Consider the following 18,381-nt stretch of genomic DNA (forward strand, 5'->3'; position numbering starts at 1 on the left):
AGCAGCCATACTCGGCGCCATCTTGAGTAGAATTAGGGTAAATTAGTACTGGGGGGCTGGTTAAAGCCTCCATTAGTCTCTCCAGCACACCTTGATGAACACTTGTCCACTCTACTCTAGCATGTGATGGTAACTGTGCTCCCCTTTTTTCAGCCTTGCCAGACTTGATATGCTGGACAGCAGCTACTGGTCCCTGAGACTGCAGGAGCTCATACAATGGTTTAGCAATCCGCGAGAAGTCCTGGATGAAGGTGCGGTAGTAACTGACGAAACCCAGTAATCGTCGCAACTCACCAACTGTGTTGGGCTTCTTTTCTTTTAGGGAGAGCACTGCCTCCAAGGTCGCTCGGGTCAATGCGGACACCATCTGCTGAAACCAATCTTCCCACATATCTGACCTCTTTCTTGAAGAGTTCACATTTCGCTGCCCTCAGCTTTACTCCATGTTTCTGCAGTGCTCTGAGAACCCTCCTCAATCCCTGGACATGGTTATTAAATGTCTCACCATAGCAGAGTATGTAATCAAGGTAAGGAATGCACAGTTCATCTCTAAGTGAGTCGAGCATCTCCTCCATACTCCTCTGGAAGGCCGCTGGTGCATTGGCAAGTCCAAAAGGTATGCATACCCATTCATATAATCCCCAGGGGGCTGTGAATGCGGTCAGGTGTCGGGACCCTTCGGCCATAAATCCCTGATGGTAGGCTTTCCCCTGGTCTAGGATTGAAACCCACCGGTAGCCCCCCAGGCTGTCAATGAGGTTCTGGATCCGGGGAAGTGGGTGCTTATCTGGAACTGTCTTTTGAGTCAACAACCTGTAGACAATACACAGTCTCAGGGTGCCATCTTTCTTTCGAACACACACCACAGGGGCTGCATAAGGAGACTTTGACTTGACCACCCACCCCTGAGCCAGCAAGTCCTGGATGTATTCCTTCACCTCTTTGTACAGGGGTTTTGGAATGGAAGCATATGCTCGTTGAACGGGGATGTTTTCCTTCAAGCTGATCGACATCTGTAAGCTTGGAATGCACCCAATATCATTATCTCCCTGTGCAAAGCCATTTGACTCTTCATATAGCATTTCTCTGACTAGTTTCTGCTGTTCTTCTTCTAGATGCTTATGTCAACAGGCGGGGGCCACAGATTGCCTGCCCTGATATTTTCTTTTCCTTCTTGAGGGACTGCCCCTTCCGTCTGCCTCATTGGTATATCAACGCCACTCTCCATTTTCACCGTGATTTGCTGCTAGTCCCTCATCTATTTGCTTAGTTAGGCTTGTGTAGCTTATATCAGAGGTACTGTCACCAATCTGTCCCCCTTGAATTTTGAATTCTCTGTGCTGGAACGGGAGAAGCTGAAGATCACGGAGGGAGATCATACTTTCCCCTTTTCCACCATTGGGCTGCTCAGCTACACTCACAGGTAAGCTATTTCAAATTTTGGGATAATCTGATTTATTTGGACTAGCATTGAGTTTGTATTGTGCTAATTTTTGACCTAATTCTTCATAACAGTCTACCATCTGATGATATTCCATCTGTTGTGTTTGTGTGTCAGTGGTAAGTGTAAGCTGTGTCAAAGGTTGTTTTGGTGTAAGTAACTCAGTGTCATGCAAAACAGTTTTTACATTACGTTTCTGGATTATTGCATCAACATTGTCTTTCAACATTAACAATTCAGAGAAACCTCCATCCTCTAACTCAAGAAGATATTCACTGGTCATGTAATCAACAATGTACTCAAAGCAGCACTCCTCGTCAGTCACGTCCAACCTGCCTTTTCCTGTGTCTGCAGTCGGCTCCAGATGTTCCACCAGGCTGATCAGTTCATCATGGTTGAGTTGATGAAGTCTTTTCTTGATTTCCCAAACTGTTGCTTTTCTCTCGCCAGAGGCCATTTTGTTGAAGATCTCGCTTTTGATAAGGTTCTCACTTGGCGCACACCACACTGCACCGCTTCTCCTCAGCCAGGAAACTCCTTCACTGCCGTGCCTTGGTTCTCCTGCTGCCGTTGAGCTGCCCCTTGTGGTCCTCGCGCTGACAACCCGTCACTCGGCTGTTCTGTGGTTCACTTGGATTGGATCTGCATACCAGTAGGTGGCGCTAGATCCCGGACAAGCCCCCAAAGTCTGTAGCACGCCCACTGTCCAGTTGGCAGTACTGCAGTTAAATCTATTTGACAAATAATGAGACGGACAAAGTTGAGTTGTTATTCAAAGTTGAGCCGCTCTAATAATCACTTTATTGCAATTCCTTTAATCACAATGTCTTGAAACTTCATGAATATCTCTATTCAGCAATAACAATTCTTGAAGTCTTTACAAAGTGATCCAGCAAAAACAATAAACAGTGTTTTCTGCATAACCAAACCCTTGTCTTAGCTCTTTCTTCATGCTTTCACAGTTCATCCTTAAAATGTGTTACTAGAATCAATTTAATACTAAGCACATAAACTAACATAAGCATATCAGACTGTTTCTATATGCTTCATAAGAATTAAGCATTTAACCAAGCGTCCATAGACATATTAAGCAAAGTATCATTAGTTTGAAATGAATACATGAGCTAACTCTATGTAATACGAAATAAACATTTACATTTGATGAGTATAACAATTTTGTTTTAATACTCTATACAATACTGTAATCATACAAAAGGAAATCATTAGTAATATCCCTTTTTAAACTTTAGTACAAAAAAAAAAAATGTAACATTAGTATGAGATTTCAGTGTGCTGGAGCATTTTTGTTACATTGAAGTTAATATATACTGTCCACTAGGATATTTCATCTCACAAGTTAGTTGTAGCGAACATAAAGAAAATTATCAGCAAAGATAGATATAACATGCATAAATACATTAATATAATCAATTGCATGGAATAAATATACACATCCAACATATATACATAAATACATGTGATCAAACTTTCAGGGTGTCACACCACCATCTGGCAATTTGTATAATTATTACTATTCCCATCTAATGCAGAACAGTGTTGTAAATACTAACTGGCATATCAACCAGGAAAAATGCAAAATTTGACCTAAATAATAATCAGGAACCTAAAATTAAAAAATGAATAATTAAATACATTTTTTATCTGGGGTACCTGAATGCTGTGGTTAAGGGGCCTCTGGTTATTTTAAGGTACTCTTGGTGATATGATTGCACAACTCAAATAATTGACTTAATTAATTGGTGGTTAGTTTTCACTCACTGTGGGAGAAGTGAAGCAGAAAAAATATACACCGTTGCACTACCTCTGTCACGAATCTGGTCCGTGCAACTTCCATTTGTTCACCACCAGAGGTCACCCGTTTCCCACATGGACTTTCACACTACACAGCACATTGGACTTCATTTCCCATCATACATTGCACTGACGACACACAGCTGTTCACACTGATCACGCTTGCACCTGAGAACCATCTCACAATCACCATTTTCCATCATACATTGCACTGACGACACACAGCTGTTCACACTGATCACGCTTGCACCTGAGAACCATCTCACAATCACCATCACCCAATCACACACACTATATAAACCTGGGACATTCTCTTGTTCGCTGCCGAGTATTGTTTAGCCCAGCTACCTTACAAAGCGTTCCTGTTTATCTTGTTTGAGTTCCTGTGTTTTGATTCCTGCCCGTGTTTCTGGATTATTCTCTCTGCCTTGCCCTGTTTGGATACTGTTTGCCGATCGTCGACCCACGCTTGCTCTAAGATTGCTCTTGTGTCTTACCTATGCCATACCAGTTTGCTCCCATTGACACTGCCTGTATTACGACCATGTTTGCTAATAAAGCCTTGCAAATGGATCCGCACGTCTCACGTCTCGTCAACCCCGTAACAACCTCCAATGGGCTGACGGCTGTTTATGAGTGCTGAATTACTGGTAAATTGCTCATGCTTGCAGCAGGGGTGTCAAACTCAGTTGCTGGACGACCACAGCCCTATGTGTCTGTTCTTTTATTTATTCTTTATTTAATTAGATATTTGATTTAACTGGATTATATTAAATATTGTTTTTATTTTGCTTTTGTTATCTGTGTGGCATTACCCTCTCCTTTTTGTTTGTTATTGTGGTTTGTAGTTGTGTACAGTGCATAGTCCTGCATAGACACTCCTTTGGTGTAGGTGATCCAGGTGGTGTGGCACAGGCTATGTGGTGTGTATGCATGCTGTGAGGTTTCTTTTTGTTTTGAGATCCGGACTGAACCTTCTTGCAATCTTGAGGACAGATTTCCTTCTTCTATGGATTTTATTAATGACACCCAGATGTTTTAAATTGGTGTTTTAATATTTGATGATTCATGCTAGCAAAATAAAATTGTGATATTTTGATATATTGAATCATTGCGATTTTTTTTTTTAATAGTGGATTTGTGGAGTGCTCCTAGCTCCTGCCTTCATTAGGTGGTGGCTTAGTCAATTTACACTTCTGACACTACATGTAAAAACAAAAAAAACGTGTTGTGTTAACAATGCACGTTATATGGAAGTCAAACTGACAGCAAAGACAGAGTGTGTGTAGTGTCATTTACTGAAAACCTAGCCACTCTAAAACTTCAAGCATTTAAAAAAAAAAAGCATTTAAAAAAGAACAAGCAAAAATAAAACCTACATTTTCACTAGACAGTTCACACAGCACAATCTACAGACATCTGTAAATAAATGGAGTGCCCAATGTGTACCTTCAGTAACATCAGACATCCTCAAATAGTGGTCCACAATCTGATTCCAGATGCTAGCTTGGTTCCAGATGGACTCTGAGAAATATTTTCAGTTTCTATAGTTTAAAATGAGCAGCACATCAAAACAACATAATGTACATAATACGTCACCATTATGGCGCCATTTTCTCTAATATTTTTTATCTAGAGCCAAATGCACTTCATTCAAGCCCCTTCTGCTTCTGCACATTGCATCCCAAGCACTACAAGAGCTGCAGATGACACGGACACAGTGAGGCTGTAATAGCACAAATAACATTAAATACGCCTTTTTGCTTCCAACTTTTTTATTTTTTTGTTAAGTGCTTCCAACTGTTTTTCATCCGAGACAAGGCAAAACACTGTTTTGACTCACACATTCAAAAAGTTTTTTTTTTGGATGAAAGTTCTGTACAGTACTAAAATAGGTTTGCCCTTGCTGATTTGAGTTTATCTCACTAAATTACAAATTATAAAAATTATAGAAATTATTATTTATGATCTCTGAAAATATGGCTTCATCTTTAAATCAAATTAAAAATATTTTTTGTCACAGCTCCATATGCGCTTTTAAGTGCAAGGTGCCATGCTCAATGGTAATGAAGTCTGCTGTTACTGAATATTTGCAATAATACCCTTTCTTAATGTGTTTAATAAAAATAACTTGATTTAACAATTATAAAACTGTCCACAGATAACGCCACATCTAGTTCCAAAGTTCATCCAATGTTAATGCAGTCTTACATTAAAATAAATAAACTAATATGGACTTTAACAATTTTTGAGATTGAGGGCCAGGGTAACCTTACCTGGAACTGATATCTTAGATTGGCCCTCATGCCAGCTCTGTTAACAAAAATTATTATTTGTATAAAAAAGTACAATAAAAATTTAGTTTTCTGTATTATACCTTACTCCATAGCTATCTATTAATAAAACAACTCTAATTTTGTTGCTTCAGCATTGTTTTATGTGTATGTATGAAAGAACTGGAAAAAGAATTAGCTATTTGAATATAAAAGTCAAAGGAACAGCATTTCACTGTTTGAATATAAAAGTCAAAGGAACAGGCTTTCCCCTGGTCTAGGATTGAAACCCACCGGTAGCCCCCCAGGCTGTCAATGAGGTTCTGGATCCGGGGAAGTGGGTGCTTATCTGGAACTGTCTTTTGAGTCAACAACCTGTAGACAATACACAGTCTCAGGGTGCCATCTTTCTTTCGAACACACACCACAGGGGCTGCATAAGGAGACTTTGACTTGACCACCCACCCCTGAGCCAGCAAGTCCTGGATGTATTCCTTCACCTCTTTGTACAGGGGTTTTGGAATGGAAGCATATGCTCGTTGAACGGGGATGTTTTCCTTCAAGCTGATCGACATCTGTAAGCTTGGAATGCACCCAATATCATTATCTCCCTGTGCAAAGCCATTTGACTCTTCATATAGCATTTCTCTGACTAGTTTCTGCTGTTCTTCTTCTAGATGCTTATGTCAACAGGCGGGGGCCACAGATTGCCTGCCCTGATATTTTCTTTTCCTTCTTGAGGGACTGCCCCTTCCGTCTGCCTCATTGGTATATCAACGCCACTCTCCATTTTCACCGTGATTTGCTGCTAGTCCCTCATCTATTTGCTTAGTTAGGCTTGTGTAGCTTATATCAGAGGTACTGTCACCAATCTGTCCCCCTTGAATTTTGAATTCTCTGTGCTGGAACGGGAGAAGCTGAAGATCACGGAGGGAGATCATACTTTCCCCTTTTCCACCATTGGGCTGCTCAGCTACACTCACAGGTAAGCTATTTCAAATTTTGGGATAATCTGATTTATTTGGACTAGCATTGAGTTTGTATTGTGCTAATTTTTGACCTAATTCTTCATAACAGTCTACCATCTGATGATATTCCATCTGTTGTGTTTGTGTGTCAGTGGTAAGTGTAAGCTGTGTCAAAGGTTGTTTTGGTGTAAGTAACTCAGTGTCATGCAAAACAGTTTTTACATTACGTTTCTGGATTATTGCATCAACATTGTCTTTCAACATTAACAATTCAGAGAAACCTCCATCCTCTAACTCAAGAAGATATTCACTGGTCATGTAATCAACAATGTACTCAAAGCAGCACTCCTCGTCAGTCACGTCCAACCTGCCTTTTCCTGTGTCTGCAGTCGGCTCCAGATGTTCCACCAGGCTGATCAGTTCATCATGGTTGAGTTGATGAAGTCTTTTCTTGATTTCCCAAACTGTTGCTTTTCTCTCGCCAGAGGCCATTTTGTTGAAGATCTCGCTTTTGATAAGGTTCTCACTTGGCGCACACCACACTGCACCGCTTCTCCTCAGCCAGGAAACTCCTTCACTGCCGTGCCTTGGTTCTCCTGCTGCCGTTGAGCTGCCCCTTGTGGTCCTCGCGCTGACAACCCGTCACTCGGCTGTTCTGTGGTTCACTTGGATTGGATCTGCATACCAGTAGGTGGCGCTAGATCCCGGACAAGCCCCCAAAGTCTGTAGCACGCCCACTGTCCAGTTGGCAGTACTGCAGTTAAATCTATTTGACAAATAATGAGACGGACAAAGTTGAGTTGTTATTCAAAGTTGAGCCGCTCTAATAATCACTTTATTGCAATTCCTTTAATCACAATGTCTTGAAACTTCATGAATATCTCTATTCAGCAATAACAATTCTTGAAGTCTTTACAAAGTGATCCAGCAAAAACAATAAACAGTGTTTTCTGCATAACCAAACCCTTGTCTTAGCTCTTTCTTCATGCTTTCACAGTTCATCCTTAAAATGTGTTACTAGAATCAATTTAATACTAAGCACATAAACTAACATAAGCATATCAGACTGTTTCTATATGCTTCATAAGAATTAAGCATTTAACCAAGCGTCCATAGACATATTAAGCAAAGTATCATTAGTTTGAAATGAATACATGAGCTAACTCTATGTAATACGAAATAAACATTTACATTTGATGAGTATAACAATTTTGTTTTAATACTCTATACAATACTGTAATCATACAAAAGGAAATCATTAGTAATATCCCTTTTTAAACTTTAGTACAAAAAAAAAAAATGTAACATTAGTATGAGATTTCAGTGTGCTGGAGCATTTTTGTTACATTGAAGTTAATATATACTGTCCACTAGGATATTTCATCTCACAAGTTAGTTGTAGCGAACATAAAGAAAATTATCAGCAAAGATAGATATAACATGCATAAATACATTAATATAATCAATTGCATGGAATAAATATACACATCCAACATATATACATAAATACATGTGATCAAACTTTCAGGGTGTCACACCACCATCTGGCAATTTGTATAATTATTACTATTCCCATCTAATGCAGAACAGTGTTGTAAATACTAACTGGCATATCAACCAGGAAAAATGCAAAATTTGACCTAAATAATAATCAGGAACCTAAAATTAAAAAATGAATAATTAAATACATTTTTTATCTGGGGTACCTGAATGCTGTGGTTAAGGGGCCTCTGGTTATTTTAAGGTACTCTTGGTGATATGATTGCACAACTCAAATAATTGACTTAATTAATTGGTGGTTAGTTTTCACTCACTGTGGGAGAAGTGAAGCAGAAAAAATATACACCGTTGCACTACCTCTGTCACGAATCTGGTCCGTGCAACTTCCATTTGTTCACCACCAGAGGTCACCCGTTTCCCACATGGACTTTCACACTACACAGCACATTGGACTTCATTTCCCATCATACATTGCACTGACGACACACAGCTGTTCACACTGATCACGCTTGCACCTGAGAACCATCTCACAATCACCATTTTCCATCATACATTGCACTGACGACACACAGCTGTTCACACTGATCACGCTTGCACCTGAGAACCATCTCACAATCACCATCACCCAATCACACACACTATATAAACCTGGGACATTCTCTTGTTCGCTGCCGAGTATTGTTTAGCCCAGCTACCTTACAAAGCGTTCCTGTTTATCTTGTTTGAGTTCCTGTGTTTTGATTCCTGCCCGTGTTTCTGGATTATTCTCTCTGCCTTGCCCTGTTTGGATACTGTTTGCCGATCGTCGACCCACGCTTGCTCTAAGATTGCTCTTGTGTCTTACCTATGCCATACCAGTTTGCTCCCATTGACACTGCCTGTATTACGACCATGTTTGCTAATAAAGCCTTGCAAATGGATCCGCACGTCTCACGTCTCGTCAACCCCGTAACAACCTCCAATGGGCTGACGGCTGTTTATGAGTGCTGAATTACTGGTAAATTGCTCATGCTTGCAGCAGGGGTGTCAAACTCAGTTGCTGGACGACCACAGCCCTATGTGTCTGTTCTTTTATTTATTCTTTATTTAATTAGATATTTGATTTAACTGGATTATATTAAATATTGTTTTTATTTTGCTTTTGTTATCTGTGTGGCATTACCCTCTCCTTTTTGTTTGTTATTGTGGTTTGTAGTTGTGTACAGTGCATAGTCCTGCATAGACACTCCTTTGGTGTAGGTGATCCAGGTGGTGTGGCACAGGCTATGTGGTGTGTATGCATGCTGTGAGGTTTCTTTTTGTTTTGAGATCCGGACTGAACCTTCTTGCAATCTTGAGGACAGATTTCCTTCTTCTATGGATTTTATTAATGACACCCAGATGTTTTAAATTGGTGTTTTAATATTTGATGATTCATGCTAGCAAAATAAAATTGTGATATTTTGATATATTGAATCATTGCGATTTTTTTTTTTAATAGTGGATTTGTGGAGTGCTCCTAGCTCCTGCCTTCATTAGGTGGTGGCTTAGTCAATTTACACTTCTGACACTACATGTAAAAACAAAAAAAACGTGTTGTGTTAACAATGCACGTTATATGGAAGTCAAACTGACAGCAAAGACAGAGTGTGTGTAGTGTCATTTACTGAAAACCTAGCCACTCTAAAACTTCAAGCATTTAAAAAAAAAAAGCATTTAAAAAAGAACAAGCAAAAATAAAACCTACATTTTCACTAGACAGTTCACACAGCACAATCTACAGACATCTGTAAATAAATGGAGTGCCCAATGTGTACCTTCAGTAACATCAGACATCCTCAAATAGTGGTCCACAATCTGATTCCAGATGCTAGCTTGGTTCCAGATGGACTCTGAGAAATATTTTCAGTTTCTATAGTTTAAAATGAGCAGCACATCAAAACAACATAATGTACATAATACGTCACCATTATGGCGCCATTTTCTCTAATATTTTTTATCTAGAGCCAAATGCACTTCATTCAAGCCCCTTCTGCTTCTGCACATTGCATCCCAAGCACTACAAGAGCTGCAGATGACACGGACACAGTGAGGCTGTAATAGCACAAATAACATTAAATACGCCTTTTTGCTTCCAACTTTTTTATTTTTTTGTTAAGTGCTTCCAACTGTTTTTCATCCGAGACAAGGCAAAACACTGTTTTGACTCACACATTCAAAAAGTTTTTTTTTTGGATGAAAGTTCTGTACAGTACTAAAATAGGTTTGCCCTTGCTGATTTGAGTTTATCTCACTAAATTACAAATTATAAAAATTATAGAAATTATTATTTATGATCTCTGAAAATATGGCTTCATCTTTAAATCAAATTAAAAATATTTTTTGTCACAGCTCCATATGCGCTTTTAAGTGCAAGGTGCCATGCTCAATGGTAATGAAGTCTGCTGTTACTGAATATTTGCAATAATACCCTTTCTTAATGTGTTTAATAAAAATAACTTGATTTAACAATTATAAAACTGTCCACAGATAACGCCACATCTAGTTCCAAAGTTCATCCAATGTTAATGCAGTCTTACATTAAAATAAATAAACTAATATGGACTTTAACAATTTTTGAGATTGAGGGCCAGGGTAACCTTACCTGGAACTGATATCTTAGATTGGCCCTCATGCCAGCTCTGTTAACAAAAATTATTATTTGTATAAAAAAGTACAATAAAAATTTAGTTTTCTGTATTATACCTTACTCCATAGCTATCTATTAATAAAACAACTCTAATTTTGTTGCTTCAGCATTGTTTTATGTGTATGTATGAAAGAACTGGAAAAAGAATTAGCTATTTGAATATAAAAGTCAAAGGAACAGCATTTCACTGTGGACACTGGCATGAAGAATGTCACTGTCAGGCCAGGTTAACCTAACCTCTAACTGATATTTATGTTCAAATAAGTTGACTTAAGTTTTCTCTTGTGTGCAATTTGATATGCACTTAAAGATATCTGTTAATAATTTATTTAAGAATTAATACTTGGTCAGCAAGAAACCACTATAAAAGGTCTGTTTCCCGGAGGTGTTCTTTACAAACCACCAGCCATGAGAGCTGTCGTGCTTGCCCTGACTGTGGCCCTTGTGGGTAAGTCAAAATATATTTATATACATTTTTCTCATTTTCTCTCTTTACACCTATTTGAAAAACTCTTAGAACCTCTTGAAAAATTCCTTTTTTTAAAAAAAAACAATTGTTGATCTTTATTTCTTTCAGCAAGTCAACAGATCAACCTTGGTAAGTAATATGACTTGGAAATGAGTTTGTACAAAATTAGTTTGTAAGTGGTGACTTACACTGCATTACTGCTTAAAATGAATGGTCATAACATCAGACTTAAATCAAAAATACTCTACCCTTTTCAGTCCCTAAGTTTGCCTCTGATAAGACCTATGTGTACAAGTATGAGGCTCTTCTCTTGGGCGGTCTTCCTCAAGAAGGTCTGGCTAGAGCAGGTATAAAAGTCAACAGCAAGGTTCACCTCAGTGCTGTGACAGATAACACCTTTCTGTTGAAGGTAATGATTATTAAGAACCGTAGAAATTGTAAGATTTTCACAAGAAAACAACAAAAATGCCATCACTGGATGTTAAAAGCAAAAATGCCCTCATTTAAATGGAAAATGTCCCATTACAGCTCAAGGACCCTATAATCCACGAGTATGCTGGTATTTGGCCCAAGGATAAATTTGTTCCTGCCACTAAGCTCACCTCAGCACTGGCTGCTCAGCTTCAGATTCCCATCAAGTTTGAGTATGCTAATGGTGTGGTTGGAAAGGTATATGCCCCTGCAGGAGTCTCCCCTACAGTCATGAACTTGCACAGAGGTATCCTCAACATCTTGCAGCTCAACCTTAAGAAGACCCAGAACACCTATGAACTGCAAGAGGTGAGAGAGTAATCCTAAGTACATTTATGACGGCATTAAGAAAGCCTTTTTGAGTTATGCAATCTTATTTATTTATTTCTTGTCCTTAAGGCTGGAGTTCAGGGAGTGTGCAGGACCCACTATGTCATCAGTGAGGATACAAAGGCCAACCAAATTACTGTCACCAAGTCTAAGGATCTGAGCCTCTGCCAGGACAGAATCATGAAGGACGTTGGCTTGGCATACACTGAGAGATCTGGTGAATGCACAGAGGTAAAAAACAAGACTGGGAAGACTTGAAATATTTCCTCAACAATATAATTTTAAAGATGTTAAATTCCTCACATTCCTTTCTTTCAACAGAGGGTCAAGAGTCTGACAGAAACTGCATCTTACAATTACATCATCAAACCGTCTTCTACTGGTGTATTGATCACTGAGGCAACAGTTGAGGAAGTGTATCAGTTTTCACCCTTCAGTGAGATCCATGGTGCTGCCCAGATGGAAGCAAAGTATGACTGTTTATCTGTGAGAAATTTGAACTAACAATATTCCCAACTCATTTCATTACTTTAACTTGAAGTTTCAAAATTAATTATTTGTTTCAGACAAAACTTGGCTTTTGTTGAGATTGGGAAGAACCCAGTTGATCCTGTCAAAGCTGATTACATGGCTCGTGGATCCCTGCAATATGAGTTTGCAACTGAGATTCTTCAGACCCCCATTCAACTAATGAAGATCAGAGATGCACCAGCCCAGGTATTACTTTAACAATCCCAGAGTCAAATCCTTTGATCCATGCTGAAGACATCAACTGAGACTAGCTCTTACTCTCTTCTAGATTATCGAGGTCCTTAAGCACCTTGTTGCAAACAATGTGGACATGGTCAATGATGATGCTCCACTTAAGTTTGTTCAGCTCATCCAGCTCCTGCGTGCTGCCACCCTGGAGAACATTAAAGCTATCTGGCCTCAGTTCAAGGACAAACCAGCTTACAGGTACAATTTGTCAGCAATAAATTAATAGGATTTTTTTTAAATTATCCATATATTTTAAACAATGACTCTGGTAGGCGCTGGCTCCTGGATGCTCTTCCTTCTGCTGGCACACTAGTCACTGTAAAATTCCTCAAGGAGAAGTTCCTAGCTGGTGAACTTATGGTTCCAGAGTTCATTCAGGCTCTTGTGGTTGCTCTGCAAATGGTCTCTGCTGATTCGGACACCATTCAATTGACAGCTGTGAGTAAATCTAACTAAACTCAAAATGTTGTTCTTCAAATCTTGCCTAATTCAAATGAATAATTTCTTTATCTTGCTGAACAGAGCTTGGCTATGCATGAGAAAATTGCCAAAATCCCAGCTCTGCGTGAAGTTGTAATGCTTGGATATGGTTCCATGATTGCCAAGCACTGTGTTGCAGTTCCCACTTGCTCTTCTGACCTCCTCAGGGTAAACACATTAAGTCTTACGTTTCTACAGTCACTTACTTGTTAACATTTGTCTAATTGTATGTGCCACAATCTCCTCAGCCCATCCATGATATTGCTGCAGAGGCAACTTCTAAGAATAACATTCCTGAAATCACTTTGGCTCTTAAAGTTCTGGGCAATGCTGGTCACCCTGCTAGTCTTAAACCCATCATGAAGCTCCTGCCTGGACTGAAAACTACATCTTTGCCCCTTAGAGTCCAGGTTGATGCCATCTTGGCCCTGAGGAACATTGCCAAGAAAGAACCCAAGCTGGCAAGTGTCAGACATTGTAGGAATTAATTATTCTAAAACGACCGATTTTCTTCCAATAATAAACTGCCCTTGTTTCCTGCCACAGGTTCAGCCAGTGGCCCTGCAGCTTGTATTGGATAGATCTCTTCACCCAGAAGTGCGCATGGTTGCTTGTATTGTGTTGTTTGAGGCCAAACCATCAGTGGCTCTTGTCTCCAGTCTTGCTGGTGCTTTGAAGACTGAAACTAACATGCATGTTGTGAGCTTTGCTTATTCCCACATCAAGTCCTTGACCAGAATGACTGCTCCTGATATGGCTGCTGTGTAAGAAAAACCAATGATTTTTATTTAATTTACTTTACCATGCCAAATGAGCACAAACCGAAAGTAATAATGCTTGTCTATTTCAGTGCTGGTGCAGCTAATGTTGCCATCAAGCTCATGAGCTGCAAGCTAGACAGACTTAGCTTCCGTTTCAGCAGAGCCCTTCACCTGGACTTCTATCATAGTAAGCGTTGCAAAATTCTTAAGAAAGCTAATAAATGATGTGTTGAGTGTTTATTAAAATTTATAAAAGACTGCAGTAATTGTATTCTTACCTATGTCTCTGTGCAGCTCCACTTATGGTTGGAGTTGCTGGTAGTGCCTACATGATCAATGATGCTGCCAGCATCCTGCCCAGAGCTGTTGTAGCTAAAGCACGTGCTTATCTGGCTGGAGCTGCTGCTGATGTTCTTGAGGTGGGCAAACCATTTTTTAAAAATCTGATTCATGGTTTAAAATGTTTTTGGCCTTCACTCAATTCATGCTCTCAAACAGATTGGAGTAAGAACTGAAGGAATCCATGAGGTTCTTCTGAAATCTCCTGCTGCAGATGAAAGTGTTGACCATATCACAAAGATTAAGCGCACCCTGAGAGCAGTACGTTTTCATGTCCAATGCACTGTATAATTTTATACTTATAAGCAATATTATAAACATGACTTAGGCAAAATGTGTATTATTATGTTTTACCCCTTAAGCTCACAAACTGGAGGGACTTCCCAAAAAATCAGCCATTGGCTTCAGGCTACATCAAATTACTTGGACAAGAAGTGGCTTTTGTCAAGATTGACAAGACCATCATTGAAGAAGCTATACAGGTATTGTGTAGTAGTTTATCTCTAATCTTTCATTACTTTATTTCTTTTAGATCTGTCTCACAAATAATTCTCATAATTAGAATTAAGATTCTCATGAACACTATCCCCAGATTGTGACTGGACCCAAAGCACGTCAACTGTTGAAGGGGGCACTTCAAGCTTTGCAGCAAGGGATTGCCTTGCAGTATGCCAAACCCCTGCTTGCAGCTGAAGTGCGTCGTATCTTGCCAACCGCAGTTGGTCTGCCCATGGAGTTCAGTTTTTACACTGCTGCTGTTGCTGCTGCGAGTGTCAATGGTAAGTTTTTGCTTAGAATTTTATATCCTTTATTCTGATATGAGGGGGTCATTCCTTAGGTCGATGTTGTCCCATTCATCCTTTTAGTTAAGGCCACCATTACACATCCTCTCCCTGAGGAGTGTGAGACTATGACTGCTGAGCAGCTGAAGCAGACTGATTTTGAACTGCAAGCTGAAGCTAGAGCAAGGTACACTTTTACAGCTATATTCATAGAGATGAGATATAATGCACACAACATCGCTTTGCAAACAATCTCCTTTATTCTTTCAGTATTGCTCTCCAGACCTTTGCTGTGATGGGAGTGAACACTGCCTTGATCCAAGCTGCTGTTATGGCGAGAGGAAAGATCCGTACAATTGTTCCTGGAAAAGTCGCTGTAAGAGTAGACATTCTCAAGGGCAACTACAAGGTGGAGGCTCTACCTGTTGAGGTCCCTGAACAGATTGCTGCTTTGAGGTAATGAAACCTTAGTGAAGCCAGTGTAGCAAATTATTACAGTGAATTAATTATTAATTCATATTGTTTCTGAAAAGTGAAATGCAAGTTACATTCTTCTTGTTCCGACAGCTTTGAGACGTTTGCTGTGGTCAGAAACATTGAAGCACCCACTGCTGAGAGGACTGTTCCTTTAGTACCCGGGTTAGATGGGCAGAATTCCCAGACCCCTGCTGATAATTGGGTAAACTTTGAACAAACACACACACACACAAAATTCATATGTGTTGGTATGCTGAGCATTCGTTTGCTTCAAGTTGTAAGACTCATTATAATACTTGATTTTTCTTTCCAGTCATCTGAGAATCTAGATAAGGCTCCTGTGAGAGCTCCTGCTCCATTCCACAAGACTCTCTGTCTTCCTGTCCCATACACTGAAATCCAGGGATGCATTGAGGTGCACTCTCGCAATGCTGCTTTTATCAGAAATGCTGCTCTGTTCTACATAATTGGACAACACTCAGCACGTGCTACCGTGGCACATGATACAGGAGGTATACTTACAGAAATTACTACATTCATGAAACTCAAGTATTTTCAAATAAAATGATAATTAAGGGTTTGTTGTTTTGGCTTTAGCTGAAGGTCCTAAAGTTGAAAGACTGGAGCTTGAAGTCCAGTTTGGTCCTAGAGCTGCAGAGAGGCTCTCTAAGAAAATCAGTATCATTGATGAGGAGAGTCCAGAAGGAAAGGCTTTCCTGTTGAAACTGAAGGAAATCCTGGAAACTGAAGATAGAAACAGGACCGTCTCTTCTGAAAGCAGGAGCAGCAGGAGCAGCAGAAGCAGCAGCAAAAGCGGCAGCAACAGTGACAGCTCCTCCATGTCCTCCAACTCTGGCTCAACTGAGGTGAGGACAAGGAATGTCATGTGTTGGTTAAATTGCCATAAATCTGTATATTCATTTGCACTGAATAATTTTTTATTGATTTTCAGACTGCCACCATCATGGAGCCTTTCAGGAAATTCCACAAGGATAGGGTAACTAGTGAAAATAATTTTTTCAACAATATAGTTTATTTAGATCAGACACTTATGTTTATAACCTTATTTTGCTTGCAGTACATGGCACCCCATGGTGCCTCAAAAGGAGTTAGCAGTGGAAGTGCCAGAGCTAGTTTAGAGCGTATCCAGAAACAGGTGAATCAATTAGTGTCATTTGTTTGATCATAATAACACAAAGCTCAATTAAAGTATGATATTTAATATGTGTATGGTTTATGCTTACAGAATAAGTTCATCGGAAATGCAGTACAACCTGTTTTTGCTGTTATTGCCCGTGCTGTTACAGCTGACAAAAAGATGCTGGGCTACCAGCTTGCTGCTTACTTTGACAGACAAACTGCAAGAGTACAACTTGTTGTTACTTCCATTGATGAAAATGACAACCAGAAGATCTGTGTTGATGGTGTTTGGTTGAGCAAGCACAAAGTCATGGTAAGACTGGAAGTGTGATTAAAAAATTGTAAGGAATACATTTTTCTCAGAGTTAACCATAATTAAGCATAAATCTGTTTTTCAGGCCAAGGTTGCTTGGGGTCCAGAGTGCCAACAGTATGCAGTCACTGCTAAAGCTGAGGCTGGTGTACTGGGTGAATTCCCTGCTGCGCGTTTAGAGCTGGAATGGGAAAGGCTGCCGATGCTTTTCACCACCTATGCTAAAAAGTAATGTTCATCAGCACAGAACAACAAATGTGTAGTGTAGAAAATGGCACTGGTTTAATTATCTACTCTTCTCTTTGTATCCTTTCACAATCAGAATGTCCAAACACATCCCTATGGTGGCTTGTCAGGCGGGATTCCAACTTGAAAGAGCAAAGAACAGTGAAAAAGAGATTGAACTTACTGCAGCTTTGCCAACTCAGAGGTCCTTGAATGTCATTGTCAGGATTCCAGAGGTGAAATAGTTTTCCTTCAAATTATGACTCTCACAGAGAGATAAAAAACGCAACTAATTAAGTTTCTTCCTCCTGCTCTAGATGACACTGTCAAGAATGCGTATGCCTCTCCCCTTCGGCATTCCCATCAATCCAGATGGATCTCTTACCTTTCGAATCGATGAGGACATTCTCAACTGGGGCCAGAAAGATATCAAGGAAGAATAAGATGTGAAGAATTATGTTTTACATTTTAGAAAATGTGAGCTGTATTCACATGTAATTGATTGGTTTTTGACAGTTTAATTTAATTTTACTACTGCGACACTAATAAACACCCTGCAAGTTAATGAGTTGTCAGTTGTTTTACTTCACAGTAATTTCCAGCATTGCTTACTGATTGTTAAATAATGTGAATGTACAGATGGAATGGCATTTCCGAGAAACTTGAAATAATTGAATAATAATTATGTTTAATTTGGTTCTACATTCTAATAAGGATACATTGGTACACATACTAGATACTATAGCAATACTAGAGCAAGAGCAATTACAAGAAGGATGGCAGTTCTTCTCAGACTACCATAAAAAAATCAAAGACATTGAGCGGTATTTTAAAGAACCATGAGAAAGCAAGAAACCCTAGGTTTACCTTAACACAAGAAGTGTTGAAACTGAGAATTTTTATTTAAATGAAGATATAAATATCTGAAAATCTCCTTTGCACAATTGACCTATCGGTAAGCTCCTCCCCTTGAACACAGATGAGCCAATGGTAATTGAGTGTCAGTTGCACAGGGACCGCAACTCAGACATCTTCAGATTTCAGCACCATAAAGAAACATTTGAAGATCCGAAGCTCTTATCTGTTTGATGGTGTTTACGCTACAAAAATGTTAAAACAATGTGCCTGTGGTACTTGTAACACTGATTGCAGGTATCCTGAGAGGATAGGCAA

At 39.5% G+C, this 18,381-nt stretch overlaps 1 protein-coding gene across 1 annotated transcript; it reads left to right on the forward strand.

The window, feature by feature from the left end:
- Positions 1–11,070: 11,070 nt before the first annotated feature.
- Positions 11,071–17,651, forward strand: LOC306874630 (vitellogenin-like; the record flags this gene model as incomplete). Its single annotated transcript, XM_079424777.1, has 28 exons — positions 11,071–11,110; positions 11,240–11,260; positions 11,389–11,540; positions 11,660–11,911; positions 12,002–12,163; positions 12,254–12,402; positions 12,499–12,649; positions 12,732–12,889; positions 12,964–13,129; positions 13,214–13,339; positions 13,420–13,632; positions 13,718–13,935; positions 14,022–14,119; positions 14,227–14,351; positions 14,431–14,532; positions 14,634–14,753; positions 14,864–15,050; positions 15,138–15,240; positions 15,324–15,509; positions 15,621–15,732; positions 15,844–16,042; positions 16,128–16,396; positions 16,483–16,527; positions 16,609–16,686; positions 16,777–16,983; positions 17,069–17,211; positions 17,306–17,444; positions 17,526–17,651. 28 exons carry the CDS (start codon positions 11,071–11,073, stop codon positions 17,649–17,651), a joined length of 4,047 nt encoding a protein of 1,348 aa, XP_079280903.1.
- Positions 17,652–18,381: the final 730 nt, after the last annotated feature.

Source organism: Barbus barbus (genome assembly GCF_936440315.1).
Source record: "Barbus barbus genome assembly, chromosome: 9".
NCBI lineage: Eukaryota > Metazoa > Chordata > Actinopteri > Cypriniformes > Cyprinidae > Barbus > Barbus barbus.